This window comes from Peromyscus maniculatus, chromosome 9 (assembly GCF_049852395.1).
Source record: "Peromyscus maniculatus bairdii isolate BWxNUB_F1_BW_parent chromosome 9, HU_Pman_BW_mat_3.1, whole genome shotgun sequence".
NCBI lineage: Eukaryota > Metazoa > Chordata > Mammalia > Rodentia > Cricetidae > Peromyscus > Peromyscus maniculatus.
Genome location: NC_134860.1, coordinates 112,905,538 through 112,933,291, shown reverse-complemented (window position 1 = coordinate 112,933,291; position 27,754 = coordinate 112,905,538). Strand labels below are relative to the sequence as shown.

The 27,754-nt window shown below is 37.3% G+C and overlaps 1 protein-coding gene across 2 annotated transcripts in view; it reads right to left on the bottom strand.

Moving 5' to 3' along the window:
• The window catches only part of Gpc5 (glypican 5), a 1,351,527-nt gene that overhangs the window by 887,372 nt on the left and 436,401 nt on the right, over nt 1-27,754 (bottom strand). For both annotated transcript variants that reach the window (XM_042285375.2, XM_042285376.2), the window contains exon 6: nt 23,780-23,900. In XM_042285375.2, the coding sequence (XP_042141309.1) occupies nt 23,780-23,900 (121 nt within the window). The remainder of the gene's footprint in view (nt 1-23,779; nt 23,901-27,754) is intronic.

Here is a 27,754-nt window from a genome sequence, read left to right as displayed (position 1 = left end):
TTATTTTGTAAGCTAATTAAAATAAACAATAACTTTTAAAATGAAAACAAAAAACACACAAAAGATGAAGCATTCTAAATTTCTGTGATATCTAGCAGCGTACTTCAGTCTCAGAATTGCATTATGTATTTAAGAGCAAATTTTGCTCTCAAACAGTAACTTGGAGTACGCTCTGACAACCACACCTGCCAGGGCTTACCAGAGAGAAGGATGTTTGAGACTTGCTCCATACTTAACTCCATCATAAGAGTACTTAACTTCTGCTCCAGAAGCAATGCGCCTGTGAAACATGCTTTCAATTAACCATTTAAAACATCCTGCCTTGGGGACCCTGTTTTCTTCCCTTTCAAATTTTGTGTTTCTCCATATTGGTAGAGTCACTGAAAACCTTATTCTTTGTGTACGCTGATAAAGATTGAGTGTTTATTGTCACCATATAAAGTAAATTCTCCATTAACTTTTAAACCTTAAGGCTTTGGATCTAGGGGGAGGACCTCAAGCAGTGAGACAGGTATTCGAATATGTAATTTGTCACACAGCATCCTGTTCTCAGAGTTATTCTATGGCAAATTTGAATGACGATGAACTATCTGGCACCACATGGAAGTCAATCAGTAGTGCCAAACAGGATTTAATCCAGTTCAAGTGAAGATGTATTTAGCCACACTTGGTAATTACTACAGCAGCCATCCAGCTGCTTTGATTCTTCATCTGATCACACACGGCTTGCACGCCAGTGGGAGTGGCTCCTGACTACACATCGCTGTAAGAATACCAGGCACGGTGATGCTTCAATTCCAGCATTCACACGGAGAAAAGGAGGCTTCACATTGGAGGTCAACTTGAGCGCAGAGCAAGATCAGAGAACAAAACAGGGCAACACAGAAAGAACAAAACAACATTACCATGGTACACGGTGGAATACCTGATGTACTAAAAAGGAAATAAAAATGAAGTGATGTGTAACAGAATGTGAACCACAGAGGGCAGTTTTAGTGATAGTATACTCAGGTTTAAATCATAGATACCTTAGCTTACGAATATAAAACTCTCATACACACTACATCAGCTCTTCGTGTCTCACTACTTTTTAACCTGTAATAGTGAGTCTATTTAATTTTTCCTCTGTGGAGTAATGGCATGCTTAAATAAAATAACATGTGTAAATACCTAACCCATAGTTGGGTATTATTAGATTTTTCCATAGAAATAAAAACCTTCCTTCTATCGAAAAAAAATCCTGTGGAAAGATTACTAAATATTTCATTCCACAAAAACAGGGTGATGTCATTGTTTCTAAACAAGGAAGGAAGGAATTTTGCCATAATAAATAGATTGATTCTCAAAAAAAACTGAATAAAAGGAAAAAGATTAAACATGAAAACATAAAAGAAAGAAAAATACAGGGAAATGGCGCAAAGTTACCTGAGCAGACAGGGATAGAGAGAAACCAAAGGAAAAGAGCCATGAATATCTACTAAGCCTATTGTAGGAATCCTGAACAAGACACTAAAATATAATTGAATTTGATTGCATTGATAAAGAATTCCTGGACAGTTGATCTGTGTGAGTTCAGAGAAAATGACTTGGAGAAAACAGATGTTGTTCATATTGTTTATACAATATTTTTCCTGAAATATGGGGCTTACAATTTTATATACACAGTATCATTTTCATCTTTTTGGTATTTAGTATAGTTAAGGACATTTTCAAACTTGAAACTTAGCACATGTTTATTGAAAATACTCCAGCCCAAAAGTATTTCAGGCACAAACCTGACTTCTACAATATGAAACAGCAACACACATTGCTGATCTATGCTTCTCAAATCCTACAGAGGTTTCTATAAAATATGACAGACCCAGAAAATATAATTTAGACAACATGAACATCTCAAATACATAGTTGTTCTTTAGAGGTATGGTTAAGTGCTGTGGAAATGGTTCAGCTGGTAAAGCAGATGCATGGACAGCATAAGAACCTGAGTGTGACCCCAAAGCCACATAAACAATGCATGGTGGCCTCTGCATGTCATCAGAGCACCAGGAAAGCAGAGGCAGAAGGCTGGCTATCACTGGCTAATGGATGACTGCCACCATGGTAAGAAAAGTTGTCTGAATAAAAGACAATGTCAGCTACCGAAAAATGACACTCCAGGCAGAACTCGAACCTCCACATGAGCATATTCACAATGTCCACACACCTGTACATGCAGGTAAACAAATAAAATAAAAGAAAATGGATGCCTTTGTCCAATAGATTAGGAGCTTTTTCTATATGTAATACCTTATTTGAAATGTCTGATGCTTATTAACACGCAATACCAAAAAGCAAGGGATACTCAGCTTTGCTTAGCCTATGGTCTGTAAATGTATCTACTGAATAGTCCATTTTATTCCTCCTTCCTGCTGCAGGCCACAGGAATTGAAGCAGGAATTAAGCTGACTATAGCAAAGGCTAATACCTGGAAGAAGCAAGGCTCTTCCAGAGGAAAAAGCTAAGCCTCAAGGAGTCTGGTGATATTAGCCTTTTGAATATATATTAGCCAGTTCCTGCAATGATTTTCTTGTGTGATATGTGTGCTTCTAAGAACTTCTAACATTGTATCTTATCTGAGATACCTCTCAAACATCCAAAGACAAATGACAGACAGAATAGCATTCCAGACCACCTGTGCCTCCTGAATTAAGGTAAACATTCATAGGGAGACAGGAACATCACCTAGGCCAGGTGGATATTAGATGCATAGCTTTGTTTCTTGTGCAAATTTAGCTCAGACCCTCCTATCTTTCACAGCCTATGGTGATATATTGTGTGCCCTAATAAACTTGCCTGAGGATCAGAGGACAGGGCTAGCCACTAGATTAGACATAGAGGTCAGGCAGTGGTGGCACACACATTTAATCCTATCTCTTGGGAGGCAGAGATCTGTGACTGGATCTCTGTGAGCTCAAGGCCACACTGGGGTACATGAGATTGATCCCATCTAGGAGAGAATCCCAGCACTTGAGGTCTCATGCTTTTGCTTGGGGAGCACATGCACCTTTAATCCCAGAAAGTGATGTCTGGGCAGAGAAAGATATATAAGGTGTGAGGAAATAGGAACGCACTCTCCTTAGACTGAGGGTGTCATAGAGGGAAGAACTAGTGGCTGGCTTTTCTGCTTCTCTGATCTTTCAGTTTTCACTCTGATATCTGGCTCTGTTTTGTTTTTTTATTATTATAAAACCATTTAAGATTTGGACAACAGCCCAAGTGTCATCCTTAGAACTTACTTAGAACAAAAGGACTTTTTCATACCAGGTGCTTCAATCTGTGATGCAAGTTACCTAGCTATTGAGTACTCTTCCCCCACCCTGCCAGAAAATGGCAACATAGGGAAAAAAGGCAGTTTTATTTTAGTGACTCATAGTCTCTTTTACCTAACCACCTCTAAGATTGTAGTTTGAGCACAACTAGCCACTTCTAAGAACATATTTTGAGCACATAAATTCCCTTTCTAGTTTATTCCAGCCCTTATTTGACCCCACCTCCTTTATTCACTCCCTTTTTGGGGAGTTGCAAATAAAGCTATCACTGCTCTTGTGGGAACCTTGAAATACTTTCATTGTATTGTAAAAGTCTGACAGCTTGTAAGGTTTTGGACCAGTTCCAGGGGAAGAATGAGGAGGAATGAAGATGGAGAGGGACAAAGACAAGATAAGGACAAGACAGAAAGAACTTAGAACTATGAGGGGACGGGAGGAGAAGTGACAGGGAGGAGCTAAGTATGAGGCAGAATCGAAGCTGTGGAGATAGAGTTTCCTATGAGAAGAATAAAGTGAATGGACTAAAGAGCTCGGTGTAGTTAGATTCATTCCCTCAGATTATTTCTCACTGTTGGTAGCGTCTCTTCTGGAAACCCTGGGAAAAAACTATTAGAGGCTGGACCCTAATAGTCTTTGATACTTTCCATTGGTACAAGTTATTGTATTTTGAGTATAACAAAGACATACTCGATAAATGTCACCTAACTTCTGCTTTAAATGGCAATCTGACGTCAAAATGGAGTTCTTGCACACTGAAGGGCTGGTGTAATGGTTCGCTTGAGAGCTAATGTGTGCATGACTTGGATTGGAATAAATAAAAATGGGAGAAGGCCATGATCGGGAGGCAACATTTTTTGCAATACAACTAACAGAAAGGTGAATATGGTAATCCTAGCACATTCTAACATGTTAAGTCCAATGATTGTGTGGTGGTGGTATCCAGAACAGAAACAGGACATCTGAGGAAGACTCAGCTTCTGAGGAAAGATCTAACTGTGGACATGTTGAGCTTAAGGGTGTGTTTGAAAACTGTCCCTCTAAAAGGACTACTGAAGTAGTAGTCAATCAACCTTTCATGTCAACCAAACATTGTAAAATGCAGCTAGGCAGAGACGTAGTTCAGTTGATAGAATGCCAGCCTACACTAGACCTATGTGGTTATCTGAAATTAAACAAGGTACCACATTTTCATTTTACCTGGGCCTTGAAGATTATGTAGCTGGTGCTGATTACAGGGTCTTCTTAAATTTGTATGAAAATTAAAATGATAAATGAACATCAGTTGTGGGCCTCTAAAGGCTAGTTTATCATCTAAGTTGTGCATTTGGGAATTGTCCTCCTGTGGCCAAATTTATTGTTCTGAAGCCTGTCTTGTAGTAACCATTAAGTAATCTCTACCAACATGCTTCTGGGAAATACTAAAAGACATCTAAGGGAAGTCTTATATTTTATACATCAATTAATCAAAAAAATGTTTCCAAAGGTATGCATATAAATGAATGTAGATGAACAGCTTTGAAAGGCAAAGCAAAATCTGTGACAGTAAACCAATTCAATTTCTTAAAAATAGATACATCTAGAACAAAGGAGAGGGAACAGCAGGAAAATACACCTCTATCATGGTTTCAGCTTCTAGGCAAACCATTAAAATGACAACCAGATACAGACAGCAACAGATGTACCACCATTAAAAAGTTAAATTAAATCAAGTGAAAAAAGTCTCAAATGAGGTGTTCAATGAAAAGGAAAAGAATAAAAATCACATCTGTTTACAGGATGAGGAAATGAGAGATGTTGTTGAAAAGAGAAGTGTATGCAGAAAATTCAAATGTAGGTAAGCAGTCTATGCTCACTCATCCAATAAAAAAAAAATCTATCTGGTAGATCCATGTGAACTGTGGTGTTTAACTCTCAAAAAGAAGAAAACTAACCTCATGCGGATTCTCTATGGCAGTTCAGCCAACACAGTCCAAACCCCAACAGACCCAGTGCACTCTCGCCCTGACACTGACGGCCACATAACTGCTTCCTAACTCACAACTGCAGTGTTTTTCTTTAAGGTCACTTGACCAAAAATTCTGAAAGTTTCACATAATTTTAGAAGTAACCCCTGTATGGTGTAAACTCCAAGTTGTTCAAAAGCAAATACATTTTCACTGCACTGGTGATATGATCATTTTCACAGTCTGACAGTGGAAAATGCTGGGTTGATTGAGTCTGGAGTATGGAGCTAGGTCTAGGTGAGGTTACCAGGGAATGGGAAAGAAATGTTCTACTTGCTCGAATCTGGAGTCTGGACTTTCAGGGACTGGACAGAAACCGTGTAGGACACAAGTGGAAACCAGATGTCCCGTTCTCACCTTTAATGTCTCGAAAATAGAACTGAAAGGAAACTTTCCTAAAAAAAAAAAAAAAAAAAAAAAAAAAAAAAAAAAAAAATGTTCTTGTATTTATGACACCGGTGTTGAGAAGATAGTTTTTGAAATGCTGCTATACAGTTTGAAAAAATGTGTTACAGCCGCTTACCTTTATGGCCAGTCCTCTATGTTAGCAACTGCTGGCCTCCGTTACATCTTCCCTCCGTTCCTCTGCTCTGAACCAGGCTTTGATTACAGTGATTATGAAATCAGGTAAGTAAATAGTCCCTGAAATAATTTACATTAACTAGAAACTCTGTGTGGGCCAGGTGTTTAGAGACCAGATGAGCAGGGCCAGTACGACAGACGGTAGAGACACGTGTGAGTTAGATTAACCAGTCCAGCGGTGAAGTAACAGACAGGAACTGCATGGTTAAGCATGCATGCACAAGCACATGAGAAAAAGAAGCTTTTTCTCTTCCTCTGATCTGTTTACCCTCTGGGTAGGTGAGACAGTGGATCAGCTTGAACTGTTTGGGAGGCCCCCAGGCAGTGGAACCAGGCTCAGTCCCGATCTGGCTGTTTGGAGCCTGAAGCCTATGCAGGGACGCTTGGCTCAGCCTGGGTGAAGGGAGGAGGGGACTGGACCTGCCTTGATTGAGTCTACCAGGCTGAGCTGAATCGCTAGGGGAGTCCTTTCCCTGAAGGAGATGGGAATGGGGGACAAGTTGGGGGGAGGGCGGGGTGGGAGGAGGGAGGATAAGGGAATCCGTGGCTGATATGTAAAATTAAATTAAATCATTAAATCATTAAATGAATGAATGAATGAATAAATAAATAAATAAATAAGAATAATTTTGTTAGGGTGTGCCTGCACATTAAATTCTTAAAGAATATTTCTCCCAAACACTTCAATACTTTATCATCTATTGAGAAATTTTTTAAATGAGAAATAGTAATTGGCAAAGAATCTACCTTTCCAACAGCTCCATTATCATTTCCCTTTTCCAGTGATGAAATTTCCTGTGTTGGAAAAAGCGAACAGGGAGGTGGGGTGGGGTGGGGTGAGGCAAGTGATGTCAGCACTAGTTCTTAGCCACTGTTTTTTTTAATACTCTGTTTAAATAAACAAACTGCAATATAGGACATAAGACCTAAGCAATCAATACTTGAAAATGTTGCTCTGCTGTACAGAAAGGACATAAAAATTTATTTCTAGATTGAAACAATCTATATCATTCATAAAATGAACAATATTTTACCAAAGATGAAAAGGAAATGTTGCCACATTAATGTTCTATTCACCTTGTTTCTATGCCTTGTATAACTGATAAACACAATACAACCACATCAGGCCAATGTATTATTATAATACACTAATATAGAATTTTAAGTTCTCTAACATTTTTAGAAGAGGAAAGCACTGATAATGAATTATATTTACAGAGAAATCAGAATTCCTCTGCATAACAGCTCTGGCTTTCTTAGAACTCACCCTTACAGAGAGTTCTTATCTACCACTATGAAGTGTGAAATGCAGCATATTAAGACCTCAAGAAATGATTATTGAAATGATTTAATTACAGCACATGTTTTTCCACTGATAATGCTTTAATAAGCCAATCCTTTAAAAAAAAGGTACTGTTTAAATTCAACAACAAAATACAATTTCATTTGTACCTCAGACTAGTTTTCAGTGTAATTTTTTGTAATAATTTAACCTGATTTTTAATTTGTGCAAATAAATCAGTATCTAACTTAGAAATCATGCCTTTAATTCCTACGTTTTTTTTTCCTATCAACAGAGTAACCTGATTGTGAACAAAGATACTATAAAGTATTACTTCTATGATGATTTCAACAGATCAGAATTGTTCGCGATAACTAATTCTAAGTGTACTGTCTGCACATTTGTAAAAATGTGCCTCATGACAGTTACAATTGGGAATGCATAGCACCTTGAAAAATAGAAAGAGAGAGTTAGATGCTAGGTTTGGCCTGCACAGCTTCTCTACAGAACCTGCCCAAACACTCAAAATCCTGATTTGAGTTACAATATAATTGGAGATTTGGGTAGAATAGAACATGCTTCAAAATTATTCACACACACACACACACACACACACACACACACACACACACACACCACACCCATGGCTGAAAAGAATAGAATTATCTGCTTCTCTGCTTCGGTTATGTCCATGTAACATTTCTTTAGGAAGGATGTATCTTAAATTAGGCATACAGGCATATGAACAGAAATTGAGCAACTCCACCAAATTCTGCAGAGGAGTTTTCTAACACTAAATCGTTACAGCAGAGTAGACTGTCAAATATGTCATTGTCCACTATTTCTTCAGTCAGTTATCACTTACACTATAAACAAGACATAATATTGTTTTAATCATATTGTTAATATATTATAATTAAATAACGTCACTTTACTTCAATAACCTCTGATAATTAATTCTAACTTTATTTGGGAGGATATACTATGTTTTGGGTACTGTATATGTATTTCCTGAGGCTGGAGGAGAAATGAAAGTGGACCTTTCATTTCTCTAATTGTTATGTAAACATTTGTTTTTATCTTTGCACATTTTCAGCTTTATACTGATTTTTGAAAGCTGTCATAAGTGGCCTTGATTCATACAAAAATACCCTAGGAGGGTTCCTGTTTCATACTAGAACTTCAAATATATTTAGAAGAAAAAGAGAAGGTTTCAGGCTCTCCTCACCACTGGCCTCAGAGGCAAACCAGTTCATTATTAAATAGGTATTATTTCTAGAATGTCTTCTTCTACCTTCACCAGTGTTTTCATTTTGTATTCTTTGTATTTATCAGAATGTTGAGCACATCCACCAGGAATTTAGACAGATAGATGGATCAAAAATTACAACAATTTTAAAATTATTATTTAAGGTTAAAATAGTTATTTATCACGAGAATGATTTCAAATACTTCCTATTAATATATAATATTTGGGGATATTTGCTTTCCTGTTATTTTTACTTTATTTATAGAAATCAAATTAATTGTTTACTTTATCTACACCATTTTATTAATGCTTTTATGTTCTATGGTGAATGGAGATTACAGTTAAGGATTTCACTCTAGCCTTGAACATAAAGATTAGTCTTAAGTGGAAAATCTTGAAGGCTGCAATACTTTTGAAAATGTCAGATAAAGAAATCTTCTTAAGTAACTAAAATAAGAACAATTTGCACAGTGGTCATCATATTCATTAACTGAGCACAGAAATTAACACTTGGGTAAAGATACTCAACTCTTGGTTATATTAATTAATGCTAACACTGAAATATGCATTATCAGTGAAAACTGATAATTTTCAGTTCATACATATTCATATGTAGTGCTGAAAGATGGTTCAAGAGTTATGAACACTTGCTGATCTTCCCGGGGATCCAGGTTCAGTTCCCAGCACCCCCAAGGTGTCTCAAAATTCCTTGTAAGTCCAGGTTCAAGGGATCTGATGCCCTCTCTTAGCATCCAAACATATATGTGGTACACACACATACATGCTGGCACTAGCACACATAAAATAAAAATAAATCTTTTGTTTTTTTAAAAAAGAATATATATATATGGTTACCTAAAAAAGAACTAAGTGCAAATAACTTTTTATAAATTCAAGTTATATTTTGCTTATGTTTTATAATGGGATATTATTATGAAATTATTCTGCTTACATTGAAATGAATGCAAATATGCATTTTTCAACTCTTAAGAATAAGTTCTTCATGATTAATAAAATGTTTTAAGAATATGTTTATTTTTCAAGAAATTTTAGCCACCCTCCCTGGATGTGTGATTCTTGTAGAAAAGCATTAAAAGGCTTATTTGTTAAATAAAATGTGGAAGTTAACATAGAAATTTCCTAGGATTGATCAAAGGTAAGCTATCTTGCTTTGCTATGACCATCTCATAAATTAAATTTAGACTTTCACAGCTAAAAGCTGGCAAGCTCCCTTTGTATGATAAAAAGAAAGGGGGTATTAAAGGAAGTTAAATAGGATTTCACCACCTGTTTAATGAGTGGTAGGTCTGGTTTAATACTATAGTTCACATTATAAAATTTCAAAATCATAATTTTCAGAAACATTTGCTGACTCACCATGATGACATACCTACTCTAACTCATTACTATAAAATCTATGATTTGTTCTATATCTAATGAAACTGGTTAAGGTTCTACCACATCATTGTGAATCACGTAATAAGCAGAAAGCTTATATTCATAAGATTTGCTATGTTTATTGTTATTATAATTTATACACATATGTATATTCTAGTGTATTATAACTTGTACAGAACTCTCATGGTTTAGTTTCTAATGGATCTTTACATAATAGCTATCTTTCTTCTTCAAAAGTGTATGCCTAAGAAATGTCCTGGCTGGTCCCCAGCAATCATCTTCCCTCCTAAAGTCAGCCTTCTTTCTAGGTGTCTTAACTGCTCCTCAGCCATAGGAGGCCATCTGGTTAAGTGCTACTGAACTGCAAGGAACACATCCTGGAACTGCTCAGCTCTGACAAATTATATCTTCAAAGCACATTCATAAAATTGCTGTCGAGTGGTTAGAGTAAATTTATTGAACCTGTAAAGCATTATGGACTCATCATTTACCTGCAGAAAGCTAAGGTTAGGTATGAGTGAGCTATTAAAAAAACTATATATGGTAATGGAGTGCTGAAAATGATCATTAGAGACACAATTTTTGCATGCTAGATCTTGAGGCAAGTGGAAAAAATTATGGTAGTTTTCCAGGGAAAACTGTAACACCTCCCACCACCCAATTGGGTGTAGGTGGACACAAAAGGCTGTTTTGGGTTTGTTTGTTGTATGGGTAGGTAGGTGGTTTGGTAAAGTAGGCTATCATGATCCCTCAAAGCTACAATTCAAAGCAGGGGGATAGAACTATGAATTTCAGTAAATAGCCAGACTCAGCTGGTGGGGGTCTTCTCTAGAACACATCGGGGGAAAAAACAGATTAACAAAGAGGAGACTGAAATTCCAGTTGTGAGACAGAATTCCACATATTGAAATTGGTCAAGGACAGCAATGCCATGATCAGAAGTAATACACGTACAATAATCTAGGTATTGGTGGATAGAACACAGGTACTATGGGGAGCAGAGAAGACCCTGAATAAATGCATAAGAAGCAGATCAATAGTGAATGGGGGTGTAGTGTTTTATATGAGCACAGCCATGTCAAGGACCCCAATATCTCAGACACAGAGCAATGCTAAAGCATTCCCTGATCCCCGTGTGGATCTTAACCATGTGTACAAAAAATGTTGACCATGGCTTCTTCTTCCAGGATGTCCACAGCCTGAGACTACTCTCCTATAAAGACTTCTAATGGAGATCAGCTAAACACATTTCCATTCTCTTTTTAGCTGTGTATAGTAGCCTTCTCAATCAACTGTATACAATAAATCCTGAGTTTGATGTGTGAAGCAAGTGTGTTATGTTCCCTAGGGTTGCCATTAGAGTGTATCCATCAGAATGTACAGCCCACCAGATCTCAGATTTTCTATACATGTGACTGTCATTTCTTCATTCCTGCCACCCCTAATAACTCAATCCCTAAGCCTTGCAGTTGGTGGAATATAAAGAGAAGAATGTTTCAGTGTACAACTCTTGAATTTGGGGAGTTGTGTAAAGCATCTTACAATTACTTTAATAAATTCCTGCAGAGAAAATGTTTATTTAGGCTCTGGGTGTTTATAGCTCCTGCCCATAATAAAGAGGACTCATTGTGTGGTGATATTTTATGTCTGCTGTAACAAATAAAGCTTGCTTAGGGATCAAAGGACAAAGCCAACCACTATATTAAACATAGAGGTCAGGCAGTGATAGGTAGCACAGGCCTTTAATCTTAGCATTCGGGAGGCAGAGATTCATCTGGACCTCTGTGAGTTCAAGGTCACACTGGGAACAGAGCCAGGATTGGTGGCACACACCTTTAATCCTGACACTAGTTAACCATAGAGGTCTGTACAGACCGACAGGAAGTGATAGAGCTGGGCAGAAAGAGGAAGTAAGATGGCAGGGCACAGAAAGGTATATAAGGTGTGAATATACAGGAAGTAGCTCTCTTGGGCTGAGGATTTCCTAGCGGTAAGAACTTGTGGCTAGCTTGCTCTATTCCTCTGATCTTTCAGCTTTCACCAAAATATCTGGCTCTGTGTTTTTTTTTATTTTTATTTATTAGACCATTTAGCAATTCATGATACAGCATTGTTTTTAGGACTTCAGTGGGAGTGCTAGATGGTAATATTGGCAATGGTGGAAGAAAAGGCTTATCCTGTGATTAAGAACACAAGTTACAAGAGATTTGAATCTCCCAGTTCTTTTGGGGGTTCAGTCAATAGACTAAAGATCACTCAATTACATTCCAACTCTCAATATTACAACAGCCTTCAAATAATGCCACTCTGAGGATAAAGCATGTAATACAATGGACTTTGGGGGCAATTTACATGTAAATTATATCAGGAGTCCAACAAAACACATTCATTTCATCATAGACTATGCCAGCCAGTTTCTTTTGCTTTTGTTGTTGTTTGTTTGTTTGTTTGTTTTGGATTTCAAGACAGGATTTCTTTGTGTAGCCTTGGATGTCTTGGAACTTGCTCTGTAGATCAGGCTGTCCTGGAACTCACAGAGATCCACCTGCCTCTGCCTCCTGAATGCAGGGATTAACGGTGTGCACCACCACCTCCAGTGTCTCCCAGTTTCTTTATTCTCCCTGGTACCTTCATGCACCCAGGAGTTAAAGGGTGAGTTACCTTCACTTATTTGCAAGTAAAACTCTCTGCATTCATGTGGATTGTAACCACCAACCATGCATGTGAATGCCACACTTTAATGTTTGAATCTTTAAAAATGTGTTAGATGCTTTCTTTGTAAGTGAATATATTTAATTCACTGACTTGTATTTTAGAATGCCTTTAGAAAAGAGATGCCATGTTGTCAAATTTACATATTTAGCAAAAAAGAAAAAACAAAAATGCAGGTGATTGGATTTCATCATAATCACATGGTGGTTTCTGAATGTTTTTAGAGGGTTAATGCCATATCCAGTGTGCTGATATACTGGTGATTATCTATTGGAATCTGCCACAAAAAGAGAACTAGGAATTTCTCAAGATGAATGGAGGATACAGGAGACAAGCATAATTTGTTACATAAAGTGTAGGAGTGGAACTGGAGATGGCAGCTATAGATAACGGTACTGATGTCTTCTAGACCAAATTAAAAACAAATAGAAACTCTTGTTCTGTCCTAGACAGACAAGTGCAGTGGTGTCAACTACTGTGATGATCATGAGGTAAATGAACCATACAAGTTAAAGAGATGGGGGAAAAGTTTAGGATTTCAGTGATGGGTTGGTCACCAGCCTAGGGTGTAATTAAACAGCTAACCAAGTTACAGGCTTCGGGAACTGAGAAAGGGCATAAGGATGCAAATCAGAGTAAGAAGTTCTATCTATCAGGATTGAGTTTTTGTGGCCATCCTGAATCTGAACCTCCATGTTGTTTGTCCAGTATGAGAATAAATTTGAAGTTATCTGAGGCAATTGAAGTTATTTGAGGCTCAGAGGAAACATGTTGGAAGAAGATAGTTGGTTATCACAAAGTTATGAGAGTCTCTATGGCAGAGGAAGGGAAGAAGAAGGTGATTGCATGGTATCTCAAAATAGCTTTTAAAGAAGGAAAAAGACAAAGATCATATAATGAGAGTAGTCAGAAAGCTTGCTGAGAAATCTGAAGAGAGGAGCCAAGAGAGGAAATGTGCTGTAGAAGTAAGTACTTCAAAGTCAAAGGATCACTAATAAGATGTTGTTGAATATGTAACTGAAAAAGTAAGGATCATCAGTCAGTACAGCAAGAATCCTTCTGGTAGGATGATGGTGGAAACATTCAGACTACAGGAGGCCATGTCATTATCAGCGAGTGAAGAACTAAAAATGATTTTAAAAAATTTAGCAGAAGCAATCAATTATCAAACAGAAATTATCAAGTTGAAAAATCATCAGGGCAAGTCTTGAGTAAATACCCCACCAGCTGAAATGTGTTAGATGAGCTGACTGTAGTCACAAAGGACTGGTCACATGAGCTGGAATTCAGCCACATATTTTATGAAAATCAGCTCTGTTGCTTACTGTGTTGCTTTGTCAAGGAATGCTTATTTTGTGAAAACTGAAGAAATATTTGGGTTAGTTTGTTTTTTAGTTATTTGAAATTACTTAGTTGGGAGATAGATGATGGTCTTAAAAATATTACATTTGACACTTAATATAGTTGCCAGTTTTACCAGCATTGTGACCAAATACCAGATAAGCAAAGTTTATGATAAGGAAAGACTCAGATTAGATCCCAATTTCAGAGGTTCTAGACCTCTGTGGTAGAGGAGAACATCAGAGTAACTCATATCATGATGGAGAGGAAGCAAAGCAGAATAGTAATACAAGGGAGCCAGTGTAAAATTGGATAAATGTAGCTTTCATGGGCATGTCTGCAGTGACCTACTGCCCTCAACCATGCCCCGTCCTCCATATCTCCACCATCTCTCAGCAGTGTACTCAACTGCTGAGATAAATAGATAAGTCAGAGCCTCCATGGTCTAATATCTATGGAAATACCCTCACTGACTCATGCAGACATATGCATTACTAATCTCTGAAGCACCCCTCAACCCAACCAAGTTGACAAGAATAATCCTAAGAATAATACAATGTATAATTATCGCTGTATTTTATTATTCCTGCAATAATTTAAACCCCATTGGATTTAATTTCTTAAGAAATCTGAATTTAGTTGTAAGTGGTTATAATTTGTCACATTTTCTTAAATCATATTTCATCTTATTTTAAACTAAATACACAAAGCTTTTAGATTATTTTATCAATGTTTATAGATATTCTCAGTTGCCTAAGAAAAAAAGGAAGTTTATTTCCAAGATCATTGCTGCTCTCAGCCATGGGAAAAGAAGCTTCTGTTTGAGGCTGGTGAAGGCCAATTCAGAGACTGTTAACTGGTCAATGGGACAAGAACCAGTAAGTATTGAGTGCTCATGAGGCTGGTGAAGGATAATTTAGAGACTCCTAACTGGTCAATGGGATGAGAATCAGAAATATTGAATATTCAGCTACAAATGAAACATGTATATAAGCCCTCCAAAGCTCAGGGAAGACTACAGAAAGCAAAAAGAATATTAGAATCAAAGAATGGTAAGCTAATGTGGTAATACACTGTGTGCCCCAATATATTGTTTACCCTAATAAACTTATCTGGGGATCAGAGGACAGAGCCAGCCACTAGATTAGACATAGAAGCCAGACAGTGGTGGCACACACCCTTAATCCTATGGGAGGCCAGAGATCTGTCTGGATCTCTGTGAGTTCAAGGTCACACTGGGAAGAGAGCCAGGCTTGGTGGCACACACCTTTAATCCCAGTACTTAGGATCTCATATCCTTGCTTGGGAAGGACACACACGTTTAATTCCAGGAAGTGATGGCAGAAAGCAGAAAGGTATATAAGGCTTGAGGACCAGGAACTAGAGGCTTTTATCAGCAGTTCAGCTGAGAACCATTCAGATGAGGACTCAGAGGCTTTCAGTCTAAGGAAATAAGCTCAGTTGAGGAGTTGTCGAAGTGAGGTTGGCTGTGGCTTGTTCTGTTGCTCTGATCTTTCGGGTTTCACCCCAATATCTGGCTCCAGGTTTTTTACTGATAAGACCATTTAACAATTCACCTTACAGACTAATTTAAAAGTTAATTCAAAGTTAAAAATTACTAGTTTCTACTGCTGAGACAAAGTACTATGGCCAAGGAAACTTTTAAAACCTAGCATTTAATTTGGGAGCTTGCTTTCAGTTTCAGAGTGAGAGTCCATGACCATCATGTTGGGGCACATGGCAGCAGGCAAGCAGGCATGGTGCTGGAGCAGTAACTAAGAACTTACATGTTGAGACACCAATTGTGAGGCAGAGAGAGAGGAGAGAGAGAGAGAGAGAGAGAGAGAGAGAGAGAGAGAGAGAGAGAGAGAGAGAGAGAGAGAGAGAGAGAGAGAGAGAGAGAGAGGGAGCTAACTGGGAGTGGAATGAGCTTCCGAAACCTCAGAGCCCACCTCCAGGAACACACCTCCTCCAACAAGGCCACACCTCCTAATCCTTCCCCAAACACTCCACCAGCTGGGGACAAAGCATTCAAGCAAAAGAACCCATGGAGGCCATCCTCATTCAAACCACCGCAGAAGGAACGCTACAAAACCACGCTGTCTTCTGTCATGGCTGTTGTACTCATTAACTCACTGTGGCAATGGCAATCTGCAGAAGACCTGCTCAAGACCAGGCCCATCAACATTCCATCCTAGATGGAGGTGTTCATAGGGTCTCACACCTTCCAGGGGGCTGCAGACAGTCAAAGGTTGACAGGGGAGAAGGAGACATATGCCTCAGGAGTATAGCACAGATACATTGCCCCCACTTAAGCAAATAACCCTCCACCCGTGCTCCTGTGGGCCACTCTAGATACAGTCGGTCACAAAACAAAGGATGTGGAAGTAGCATAGGGGCTTAAGAAGAAGAGATTTGGTGGGGGGAAGGAGGGACAATAGAGAGGATAATAGGGGACTTTGATCACAGAGCATTATACATGTATATGAAATCTTACAAGAGTAAATAATTAAAAATGGAAGTTCTAATTATCAATGTTCTTTCAATTATGGTCAAAAAGAAAATTTAGCTGAGAAGTTGCTCAAGTCTTACAATGTCAGATCAGCAGCTGAAATGAACACAAGGCTTAGCCTTCTGTCGGAGTAAGACAATTACATACTCTAAATAATCAGAAATAAATCAACGATGACCAACCCTAATCTCATTACTTCCAAAGAGAGTTCTTGGGACTTTGTTTCCAGTTGATTGTACACTAATTGAAATGGCTCTTTTATGCTAGCGATTGATTTTTTTTTCTTTCTTTTTTTTTAGTGAAACAGCCAATAATGGAGTCAGAGTCCTTCTACCTCCTACTCCAGGAAGCAGGCTTCAATTGAATTTTCTCAAACAAGCTAATTGTTGAATTAGATGGCCATTCAAAGTTATTGAGTACATTTCAAGTACTTTCTTCTCAAAATAAGTTAACTAAATGTGTTTTGATGGCTGCTGCATTGCTAATTCCAAGTGCAGAACTGTCTGATTATGGAATATTAGTACCACAGGCCTGGGGCCATAACCACTGTATATTAGAATCAAGTTTGAAGGGGTCAGAGGATGGTGGTACTTCCTCAGAGCAGGACAGGATTGGTTAAAGGAAGAAAATTCCCAGAATCTGTTGACATCCCCATTCTAAAAGCCTGACTGGTTCGATTCACAGTTAAAACAAGCAGAAATTTTCTAAAATGTGTTGCACAGTAAGCTTAATGAGAAAAGCTTGAGAAGTCCTTAGAATTTAGAAACTTTGAAATAACAGCATCTTTAGAAATTCTTGTCTTTTTTTTATATGTGCAATACTATCCTTTATAACTATTCATTGAGATTTAAATTAGAAGCTCTTTTAGTCATGGTTCTAAAGTGAGTATTCATAATATTGGTATTTCAAGAAAAAAGTAAAAAAGACAGATTCTATTTAACATAGTTGTTCCCTACATAAAATAAGAATGTCATCTCTGTCCTAAGATAGCACACTGTGATCATTAGAATATATGCCATCATATGTATGGTTATTTTACATTTTAAGCAGCTATTATAATTTTTATTCTTCATTAAAAGAATAAAATTTACTTAATTCATGAAGATATTTTCATGACAAAGTTTTAGTACATATTAAGCAAATGTTTAATAGAAACTTAGCACTCTTAAATGAGTTGGAATGGTAAGGTTTGAGGAAATAAAATGTTACTTAAATTCACCAATTTCAACAACATTATAGTGATTTTGGGGCTTGGCAGTAAAACGATTATGGAAAGCTGAATGCCGCTTCATCTTATATCTCATAGTGAAAGCTTGTAAATTACTCTCTAAGCAGAAAAGCATCAGTTGTACCCTAATAGCACCCAGCAGTGAGTATTTTAGCTTCTGTCATCATTTCTCCTAAAAATGATAGATGTTTAATGTTTAAAGACAATTTGTTACACAGCTGTAACATTTGTGCTGACAACTTCCTCTGAAACAAGCAGTCAATATGAACAAGGAGTTCTAGCAAAGTGAATCCGAATGGAAAATGTTTGCAGATTTTGTCCCTATGAGACACATTAGGAGAAATGAAGTACTGTTTCCAATCTCATTGGGAGGCAAACATCTGAGGAAGTTAACATTACACTCTGGTGAAATTCCCTAGTTGTATTTACCCTGAGAAATTACTCTTTATGAAGAAGCTCTGGAAAAAATAGTCCTGGGATCCCAGCGTGGCAGAATCAGGAGAAAGTGATCAGAATCACAGGTGGAGAAGAGCAGGAAAGATGCTGTCTTTCCTCCAAGATCCCTGTTCACAATGCAGAAGAGCCTTCAGGAAGTGCAGAAACAGTGCGGACCTGAGATGGCCTATGAGGAGCACACTATCACACTATACCCCAGGGATCTCTATTTGCATTGAGTCTTATCAATACTATTTAAGGACAGAACATAGAAATAGGGCTTGTCCTAAATGATGAAATATATTAAGATTATTTATGCTAAAACTTCTTTCTCTAGGAAGCCTTGAAACTCTGCAAATCGTCTTCTGACTACAATATTTTTAATTTTAAAAATAATTAATTGTAAAGAACTTGCAAATTAATTTAAAAAACCCACATGGCAAGATTAGCTAAACAAAAGTCTATATATCTCAATGAACTTCTATACTGTTAGAACAGCCATTCTGAAGCTGTGGAGCTTCACAATGGATTTCATACTTCCACTAGCAATTATAATTTTATGTATTCTTTACCACAAAAAGAAAGAAAACTCATGGTAGAGTTAAAAATAAAAACAAAGAAATAAATAGCTTTATAGTCTCTTTCACAAGTCAGGCAGATTTTATCTTATATGCAGATCCTAGTCTATAATATATACATATTTAGGTAAGTGAATACATAACTGAGTACAGTACTACACACAGAAAGGAGAACTGCAGAGAGTAGCTATCATGTGATAAGGCAGGTGGAAGGCAGGTATTTTGGCTATTGTGGGGATGCCTTGTTAATCCTAACTTTGCTAAGGGACTCTGATTTGGTCTCTCACACATCCAAATGGTCCATACTGCTAGCATTTCCTGATCACTGGCAGGGTTCTACCTCATTCTCAAAATCATGGCAAAATTGTTATATGTTTCTGTTCCCCATATAACTCAGGTTTTCGGGGTTTACAGCAAATGGTCTTACCCACTGAACCATCTAATTGACCCCTTGTTCTTTTCCTAGCTCCTATTTCCAATCTACCCACAAACCAATTCCATTTCCAATATTTGTCAGGCTTTATCTGCTTCTCATCACTATCTATGCTGATCACCTAATTCCCAATAATTATCATCTTCTACCTGTATGATTTGCTTTGGTTCTTTCTCCACAAGGTCCAGTTTCCACAATAGAGACAAGATTGTTTTTATAAAACATGAATTAAGTCATCCTCTGACCACTTTAAACGTCTTCCTCTTTCATTTAGTACAAAACACACTCTAGTGTAATAACGTGCACTTGTAAGTGAAGCCTACAAACATTCTCCCATGCATACTTCGAGGTTGTCTCTGCTGTTCATCCATGCTGCTGTAACTTTGTGCTTTCAATGCCACAAAGACGATGAACTTTCAGTCCTTTTGCCCCAGAGTTCCCACCAACGTTCCTCATTCCTTTTTTTCATTCAGTAGCACGGGCTTCTCGAGTTCTTCTCCCAGTCTACTGTGTTTCTTTGTGATTTGTGACAGCTATTGTGATGTTTGTTCATTTACATTATTGGAAAGTGCAAATCCACTGAGAGTAGACATCTCCACCTTGTCTCATTGTTTAATAAACCTACTCTCAAACTACAATTTTAAAAATTATATGTTAAATGTATTTAAAAATAACTGTAAAAACATTGAAAATATGGCCATTTCAACATAAATCTCTGCCCACTTGCTTAGTGACTAATTACAGAAGTTAGAGAGAATGAGGTCACAGCTACAGCAGGCCAAGAACACAGGTGTTTCGCAAAAAACATATGGAGGTAATTATTACTAATATTTTTGCTGGCAAAAAATAGAGGTAGATTATTTCTGTATACTTGTATACAGACAAAGGAGCAAGGGACACATTAATCTCTTAGAAAGTATAGCATTTTTCCACAGTGCACATTTGCAAATGTAGCTAATATCCACTACAGTGAAAACAACTTTACACAAATACTTACATGTTCATCTAAATCTACGGACTAGATTGTGAAATACGTCCCCGTGTCCTTGCCCTCACTAAGCCCATACTACCCCCAAAGTATTGAGTCCTCATGCCGGAGGATTCTCACAAATGACACTAGGGATCCTGTTAACTGTCCTTTGCAGTTGCACATGACACCAGCCACATTGCCAGGCCATATACATTCATATATATATATATATATATATATATATATATATATATATATATATGTAAAATCAGGAGTAAGAAGTCTGGCAAAATAAAAACTTTTCTTCATCTGCAGGAGAATCAGCTTATGAAGCAGTATATTCTAAGGTACAAAAGGTTAATGTGTTAGTGACACCTTTTCAGGAAATGACTTCCTGTGATCCTTTACAAAAATCTAATTTTCAGCCGGGCGGTGGTGGCGCACGCCTTTAATCCCAGCACTCGGGAGGCAGAGCCAGGCGGATCTCTGTGAGTTCGAGGCCAGCCTGGGCTACCAAGTGAGCTCCAGGAAAGGCGCAAAGCTACGCAGAGAAACCCTGTCTCGAAAAACAAACAAAAAAAAAAAAAAAAAAAAAAAAAAAAATCTAATTTTCAGCCATATGATCCCAGCAGACTTTAAATTCAGACCTCAAAGGCAGCATACATTTGATATTTTCTTGTAATTCTACAATGAAAGGAAAGTCCAAATAATTTGAGATCTGCATACCTACAAAGATGAAAGAATGGGGTGCAATCTGAACAGGAGCCTTAAAAGTAGGATCATTTCCCTGCAATACCTTGAAAAGGATGTGGCTTTGATATCTTTCTAACAAGGATGTAGCTATGCTGCAGGGCAACAGATCAGTAAGCCTTCTCCACAGGCCTTTTATGAATGTCTGGAGACTGGAGATCTACCCATTCCTTTGTGTTTATGTTCTTAGGTCTGTGCACTTACCTAGACAATAAACAGCAGCAATGGAAATATTAGGTGCAGCAGGTTTCTTCGTATATGCACACAAATCATAGATGATTGATAGATACATATTAATATAGATATATAGGTATATAGATACAGAAACAGTTTTATTGCATGCCCACTATATGTATATATATATATATATCAGAGCTATTTAGATTTACTAATATATATATATATATTGGTTCAGAAAACTACACACATACTACCTGATGACATATTTCACTTCCTAACATAATTAATGGAAGAATGAGATAAAATCATTAAAGTTCTAATTTTCACACTCAAAGATCACTTTGTACTGCTGTGGAATATTCCTTTACACTGTGTGAATATATGTCACTGGGATTGGTTTAATAAAGAAACTGACTGGCCAATAGCTAAACAGGATAAGGTTAAGTAGGAAAGCCAAACTAAGATTGCTGGGAGGAAGAATGAGTCACCAGACAGATGGAGAATGAGTCAGACACACAAAATGCCACGAGCCTCGGGGCATCACATGGATTGATAGAAATGGGTTAAGTCATAAGAGCTAGTTAGTAACAAGCCTGAGCTATTGGCCAAGTATTTATAATTTAATATCAAGTCTCTGAGTCAGTTATTTGGGAAGCAGCTGCCAGTTATTTGGGAGCAGGTGGTTGGGACAGGAAAACTCTGCCTACATTGTACAATCACTAGGTCATTTGTAACCCACTATGGAAATCATGAAGATTTTGTTGTCGCATAGTACAATGAACTGATTATTATTATATTAACATTCTGGTTTATTATCAATTGTGCATTACAGTTTCAAACAATGTATACCTACAAAACAGTCACATACTAGATATTACTATGAGTTGTTACTTTGAAAAGAGGTAATCACTCTGACAGCTACAGGTCTTAGTTTTGCCTTGGCTGCTGTTGATTGGAGCTGAGTTAGCATAGCTCATCCTTATCCCAGTATTATCTAGCAATGTCTAGTGCACATTGGGAACTAAAAATATGCATATTGGATTCTCTACAAGCAACCTGAAGGGGTCTGCCATCCTGAGTTGTTGTTGAGTCAAGATAAAACTTCTGTCTAGTACCAGAACTACTACAGTATATTTCTGTTCATTTCTCTAAACAGTCTCATTTTCTTGTATCCTAATTTATTGCCAGGACACTCAACCACAAATCCTCATTCTGTATCTTTTCCTTGTGGTACCTCCAACTCAGAAAAATGTACAGAAGCATACAGTGGACATTTACTTGACCTGTGTATGCAGTTGCTAATATATTGACTTCGAGCCAACAGAAACTCAGAAAGCAAAATAATATCCTAAGTTTTCTTGAAGCCTCATTAGGTTATCACTGTCTCGATCAATTTCAGCAGCAATGCTCTTCTTGTTGCTGTGGAGAAGAAAATTTGCAATCAAAAGGAAATTTGGCAGAACCAGTTTCTAGTGAATGTGTGAGGTATAGTCACTGATGGTCTGAGAACTACTGCTTCTGAGGACAACAGACCTCCAGGTGACCTCAGCTGGTGGGCCAGGTGCCAACACCTTCCCCCCTTCCTCCCTGTTGCTTTTGCTCCTGATACAATCTTTAGGATTTCTGTCCCCAGATGCACCTCAGCATTCAACTTGTTGGTAGCATAACAGCTATTTTACGTTGGAGTTTTGTCTTTGAGGAAATTAGTTTAGCTTTACCTGTTTGAGGGGTGTGGGTGCTCTGAGCTATTCCTCATATGTTTTTCTTTTACACGTTTTTCTGAGCAGAACGTACCTCTGGTTCTGCCACTCAAAGGGGTTTCTGAGGTGCCACTGTGGGTGCAACAGGATAGGCAATGTAGCCGAAAGAAATCTATAACTTTGTCCACTAGCTTCTCTGTCCCCTTACGTATGCTTTATTGGGATTTAGAGATTCATGAGCTGAGTCCAAACAATAAGTTGTCTCTGAATAAGCTGAAATGGTGACAATATACAAGTGACTCAGACACACCTTACATGCAAATAAAATTCAGAGCTATTTAGATTTTCTATAGTATCATACTTAAAATGATCAACTATCTACACCAAGTTTGGGATAAAATGAAAGTATATACATACATAAATTGTCACAGAATGACTAATAACTTAAGACATACTCCTTCCTACATCAAATAGCACTAAATGTAGGATGCAGGTGGTATTTACAATATATAACATTATTTCAATTAATAAACAGTTTGTGAAATAATTTTTGGATAATTATCTGCATATGGTTCATATATTATGTATTAAAAACATCAATGCTTATGATATAAAAGAACAAGCAGAAGTATTGAATGAATACCCACTAGGAAGATTACACACTTAATATGTAAAATGTGAAATAAATAAGTACCAGAAATGCAGATTATTTATGTGTTGTTTGGTTAAGGATAGTGCTATTTTCACGACAAAGTTCATATAGTTATATGAAAGGCAATTCTGGCTTTTGTGGTCTTATATGGTTTTCTTTAGTAGTAGTAATTTCTAGGCTTATTCTTTACTGAAGATGAATATACCCTAAGAGGTTCATAGTTGAAATGTGAAAGGCAAAGCCTTGTTTTTTCACATACACAGATCACCCACCATACCATCTGGATTGACTTTAAATGATAATGGCTCAAAAAACTATTTCTGGAACTCTAGATAAAAATAAATTATTACAAAGATCAATTTAGGTAGGATATTAGACACAATTAGTAAATTTATCAAATATGTGGAAAGTAGTCACACTTCATTTACAGTTGAGTATATCCATAAAAAATCAAGCCAGCACTTACCTGGATAACATGCTTCAGTTTATCAATGATCTGATTTATCACAGGGTCACTTCCTCTGACTCTCACTTCAGGATTTCCAGACTGGGCTTTCATTCCGTTTCCAACCACACGTTGAGCATAGCTAACAGAGTGAAAGGATAGAGTTATGACTTAGAGACCTGGTCAGCAGCATCCTTCTGAGCTGCTTGAGACTTTTGGGTTCAGAATTTCATTCTAGGAACTGACATCAGGACTGTGCTTCTCAAAACATAGATGGATAAACTGTTGCACCATTCTACTGAGGTGAAATGCTTATAGTGAGAACAATAACAAAAAATGGATTTTAACTATGTTTAACAACATGATAAAAAATGTGAGTGTGTGTGTGTGTGTGTGTGTGTGTGTGTGTGTGTGTGTGTGTGTGTGTGATGTTAATAATTCTGGCTAAATTACATATGTATGTCTATACCCACAGTGTCTGCATCGATTTATTTTATGCAGTATTTAGATAAGCCCCTGTGTAAATGTATATGTATATACAAACACATATATTTTATATACATATATATGAATTTAGTTATACAAGCCAAAACTATTAATTTTATAACGACATAAAAATCCACAAAATCTTTTGTAGATAGAGGAAATAATATACTTTCACTAAGGTGCAAACATTAGTAATGGGATAATTTCACAGGCAGTAGAACGTACTAGAATGTCCTGCTACTTTCACCAAATTACTGTAATGTAGTATCAACTTATTGCACATGAAAATATTTAAATTCACAAGTTCCAAAATGTATCAATTCCTACTCTATTCAACATTCTGTACCAATAGACTAGGTGAAAAGGGAGGTGTAATTCTTGTTCTCACAATGCTCATTACCAACCTAGAAATATAAAATGCCAATGCCAATTAAACCATTCATTGATACATTTGTTCATTACATTTTAATAGATTTCAAAGTTACCTAGTAGAATTCAGCCACATAATTGCACTTGTTTTCAGACAGTATACTGTGGCTTTATCAGTCAAGTGAGCAGTCAAACGCATCACTATGGAGTAACATGAAAGCATTTACATTTACAGCCACTGTAAAGCAAAGTAAACAGGTGATACACACTACAACTATGGGGAAGTCTGTCTGGAGTCAGAAATTTGGGGAAAAACAGGAAAGAAAAAAACTACTAAGTGAGCTGCTAACCCAGGAAACCTAAGTCTTCATGGAATGGTTAATGAGGTTTCTGGAGCAAAGGATAATATTCTTGAAAGGAAAATGAAGAAAACATGTGGGCAACATAATAGGGAGAACCCTAAGCCTCTGTCTACAAGGTGGAAGGAGAAGCTACTGCTGGGAGATCACGTCCTCTGTGAGTCAAACGTCCGCTAGTAATCTGCTTTTTATGTTATGACAATAGGAAAGCTATAGGGACTTTCCACAGTGATCTTCACATTAATTTAATGCAGCTTCCCTTCCTTCCCTTTGAGGAGTTTGTCACAACTGTTAACATGCCTTCTCCTAAAAGTTTCTAATGAAGTAAAAAAAAAAAAACTTTGAAAAAAATGAAATTATGTTCTACTCTTAAGAGCACAGCCATATGAAGTAAGTTCAGGGAATATCCATTTCAAAATGAGAATTAAACAATTCTAAATATTAAATAATAGAAACTTAGACATTGATAATACTAACTAGATATGAAAAGTATAGTATTAACAAATCTGTGACAGGCAATTGTTTAAATCTTGCTCTTTTCAAAACAGTCCAGAACTCACTTTTTGTGCAGCTACAACAGAACATAGAGGCGGTTGCCCAGTATCCACTGGGGATTGGGAAGTAAACGCCAGGAAGAAGAAGCAGAAGGTAGAGTCTGTTTACGTTGTGAATGCATCCTATTCTTAAATACCAAGGACTCAATCAACCTTGATCTTCTCTGCCTAGTATACATCATTGTCTCGACGTTTCAAGCACATTATATATTTGACTCCTTAATTAATGTGTTGAGAATTCATAAAAAGGATGGCTAATATGGGTAAATAAATATTGTCAGGACACAGTCCAAGAATGGAGTCCTGCAAAGAGAATTCTGAAGCTTGTAAGGAAATTCTAATAAAACAAGACTTGTGATCGCAGTTTCTTCAAAACCTAGAATTGTTCTTGGAATGTGGTTTTGTGCCCTTCCCAGGTATAAGGGATAAGATAGAAGTGAATGTACTTCAGATTACTCATTACAACTGGCTATTGTTATTTGTTCATATGCCTCTACAGAAAAACATGTTTTTGTCACATGCAACTTATCCTTGTATTTGTATGTTTTATTCATCTAACTCCTCTTAACCCTCAGAGTATAAATTGTCTGATGCTCTGAATAAAGTTGGTTATTGCGTGAGAGTTTAGTCCACCTCATTTACTGGCTCCATTCTCCCTGGTCCCATCACCAACTAGAGCAGGAAACAAAATATATAACATAATAATTGGGATTCATACATTTCTTTAGTTACTCGGTGTGGGGACAGTCAATTCACCATTAGAATTCTGTTTGGGGATCACAAATTTTGGCTTAATTGAACTCAAAAAACAAGAACCCCAGAAGTATAAAGTTATCTGGCGTCTCAGTAAAACATCTATTTCTACATCTGGCCCTTAGTTACTGAGAGAGGTGGGATGGGAAAACAGGTCCAATGTTTGGAAACACAGACCTCCTCCACTGGCTGCACTTGGCCTAGGATCCTCTAGAGCCCTTGGTAAGTCTTCCTCAGACTGTCACTCATAGCTTCCTCTCCGATCACTTTTGCTCTGAATCAGACCAGGAAGTCTTTTAACATGCACTCATGGGGCTTGGTGTTAACTTGAGGAATTGTTTGCTTATTGGTGTTTTTATTAACACAGTTTAGGACAGTTAACTAACTATATAAGTCCAGTTTCAGAATCATAAGTTCACCTACTCTATCATTAAATATTTGAGTTACCTACTCTTATTATTATTTGGGTAGTAAAAACATTACAAACCATATTAAAAATTAAAGTGGCATGATTTATTGAAAGCAATTGGCCGGGTGGTGGTGGCACACGCCTTTAATCCCAGCACTTGGGAGGCAGAGACAGGAGGATCTCTGTGAGTTCAAGGCCAGCCTGGTCTACAGAGCGAGATCCAGGACAGGCACCAAAATGACACAAATAAACCATGTCTTGAAAAACAAAACAAAACAAAAAGAAAGCAGTTATTTTTCCTTGTTTTATAAGAGTAATTACAGTCTGACATACTCTAATATTCACATTAAAATGGTTCAAGTGTAAAAGATGGATGACATCAAGTGTTGGCAAGGACACAGGTGACTGGAACTCTCGTGGATGTGGCACTTACCAGTCTTTTCTAGTGTAGGTGTGATTCGGTCTCATCATTGTATGGCTTTATCTGTGTGTGATAATACTGATTGCACAAAGACAAACAGTTCAACAATGAGAATGCATGAGTCACAACTACACTAGAAAAGACTGAAAAGTCCACAGCCTGACAGAAATGATGATACAGAATAGACTTGATGATTTATTAAATTTAAAAAGCCATCAACCATGTAATAAATCACTGTAAGTGCCACCTCCAAAGAAACCCTTAGAGAAAGAACTACATACAGTTTCTTGATTGGTTCTCAGTTAATCAGGAGTGCTTATTAAAATAAAAAACCATTTGGACACTTTACTATAAATTATATGTACATATTTTGGATATAAAAATACTACTATTCAAAATTCCTTGGCTATTTCTTACAGTATTTATGGAATAAAATGTTTTTTCATTAAACTATGTGTTAAATAAACAATATACAGGCATTATATGTGGTGTATGTGTGTGTGCGCGCGCGTGCGTGTGCATGTGTGCGTGTGTGTGTGTGTGTGTGTGTGTGTGTGTGTAAATGTTTTTATGGTTATGTATATTCATTGTACATGGGACTGTGGGGATATTTGCCCCAAACTTCCTGTCCTCTTCTACCCCCTC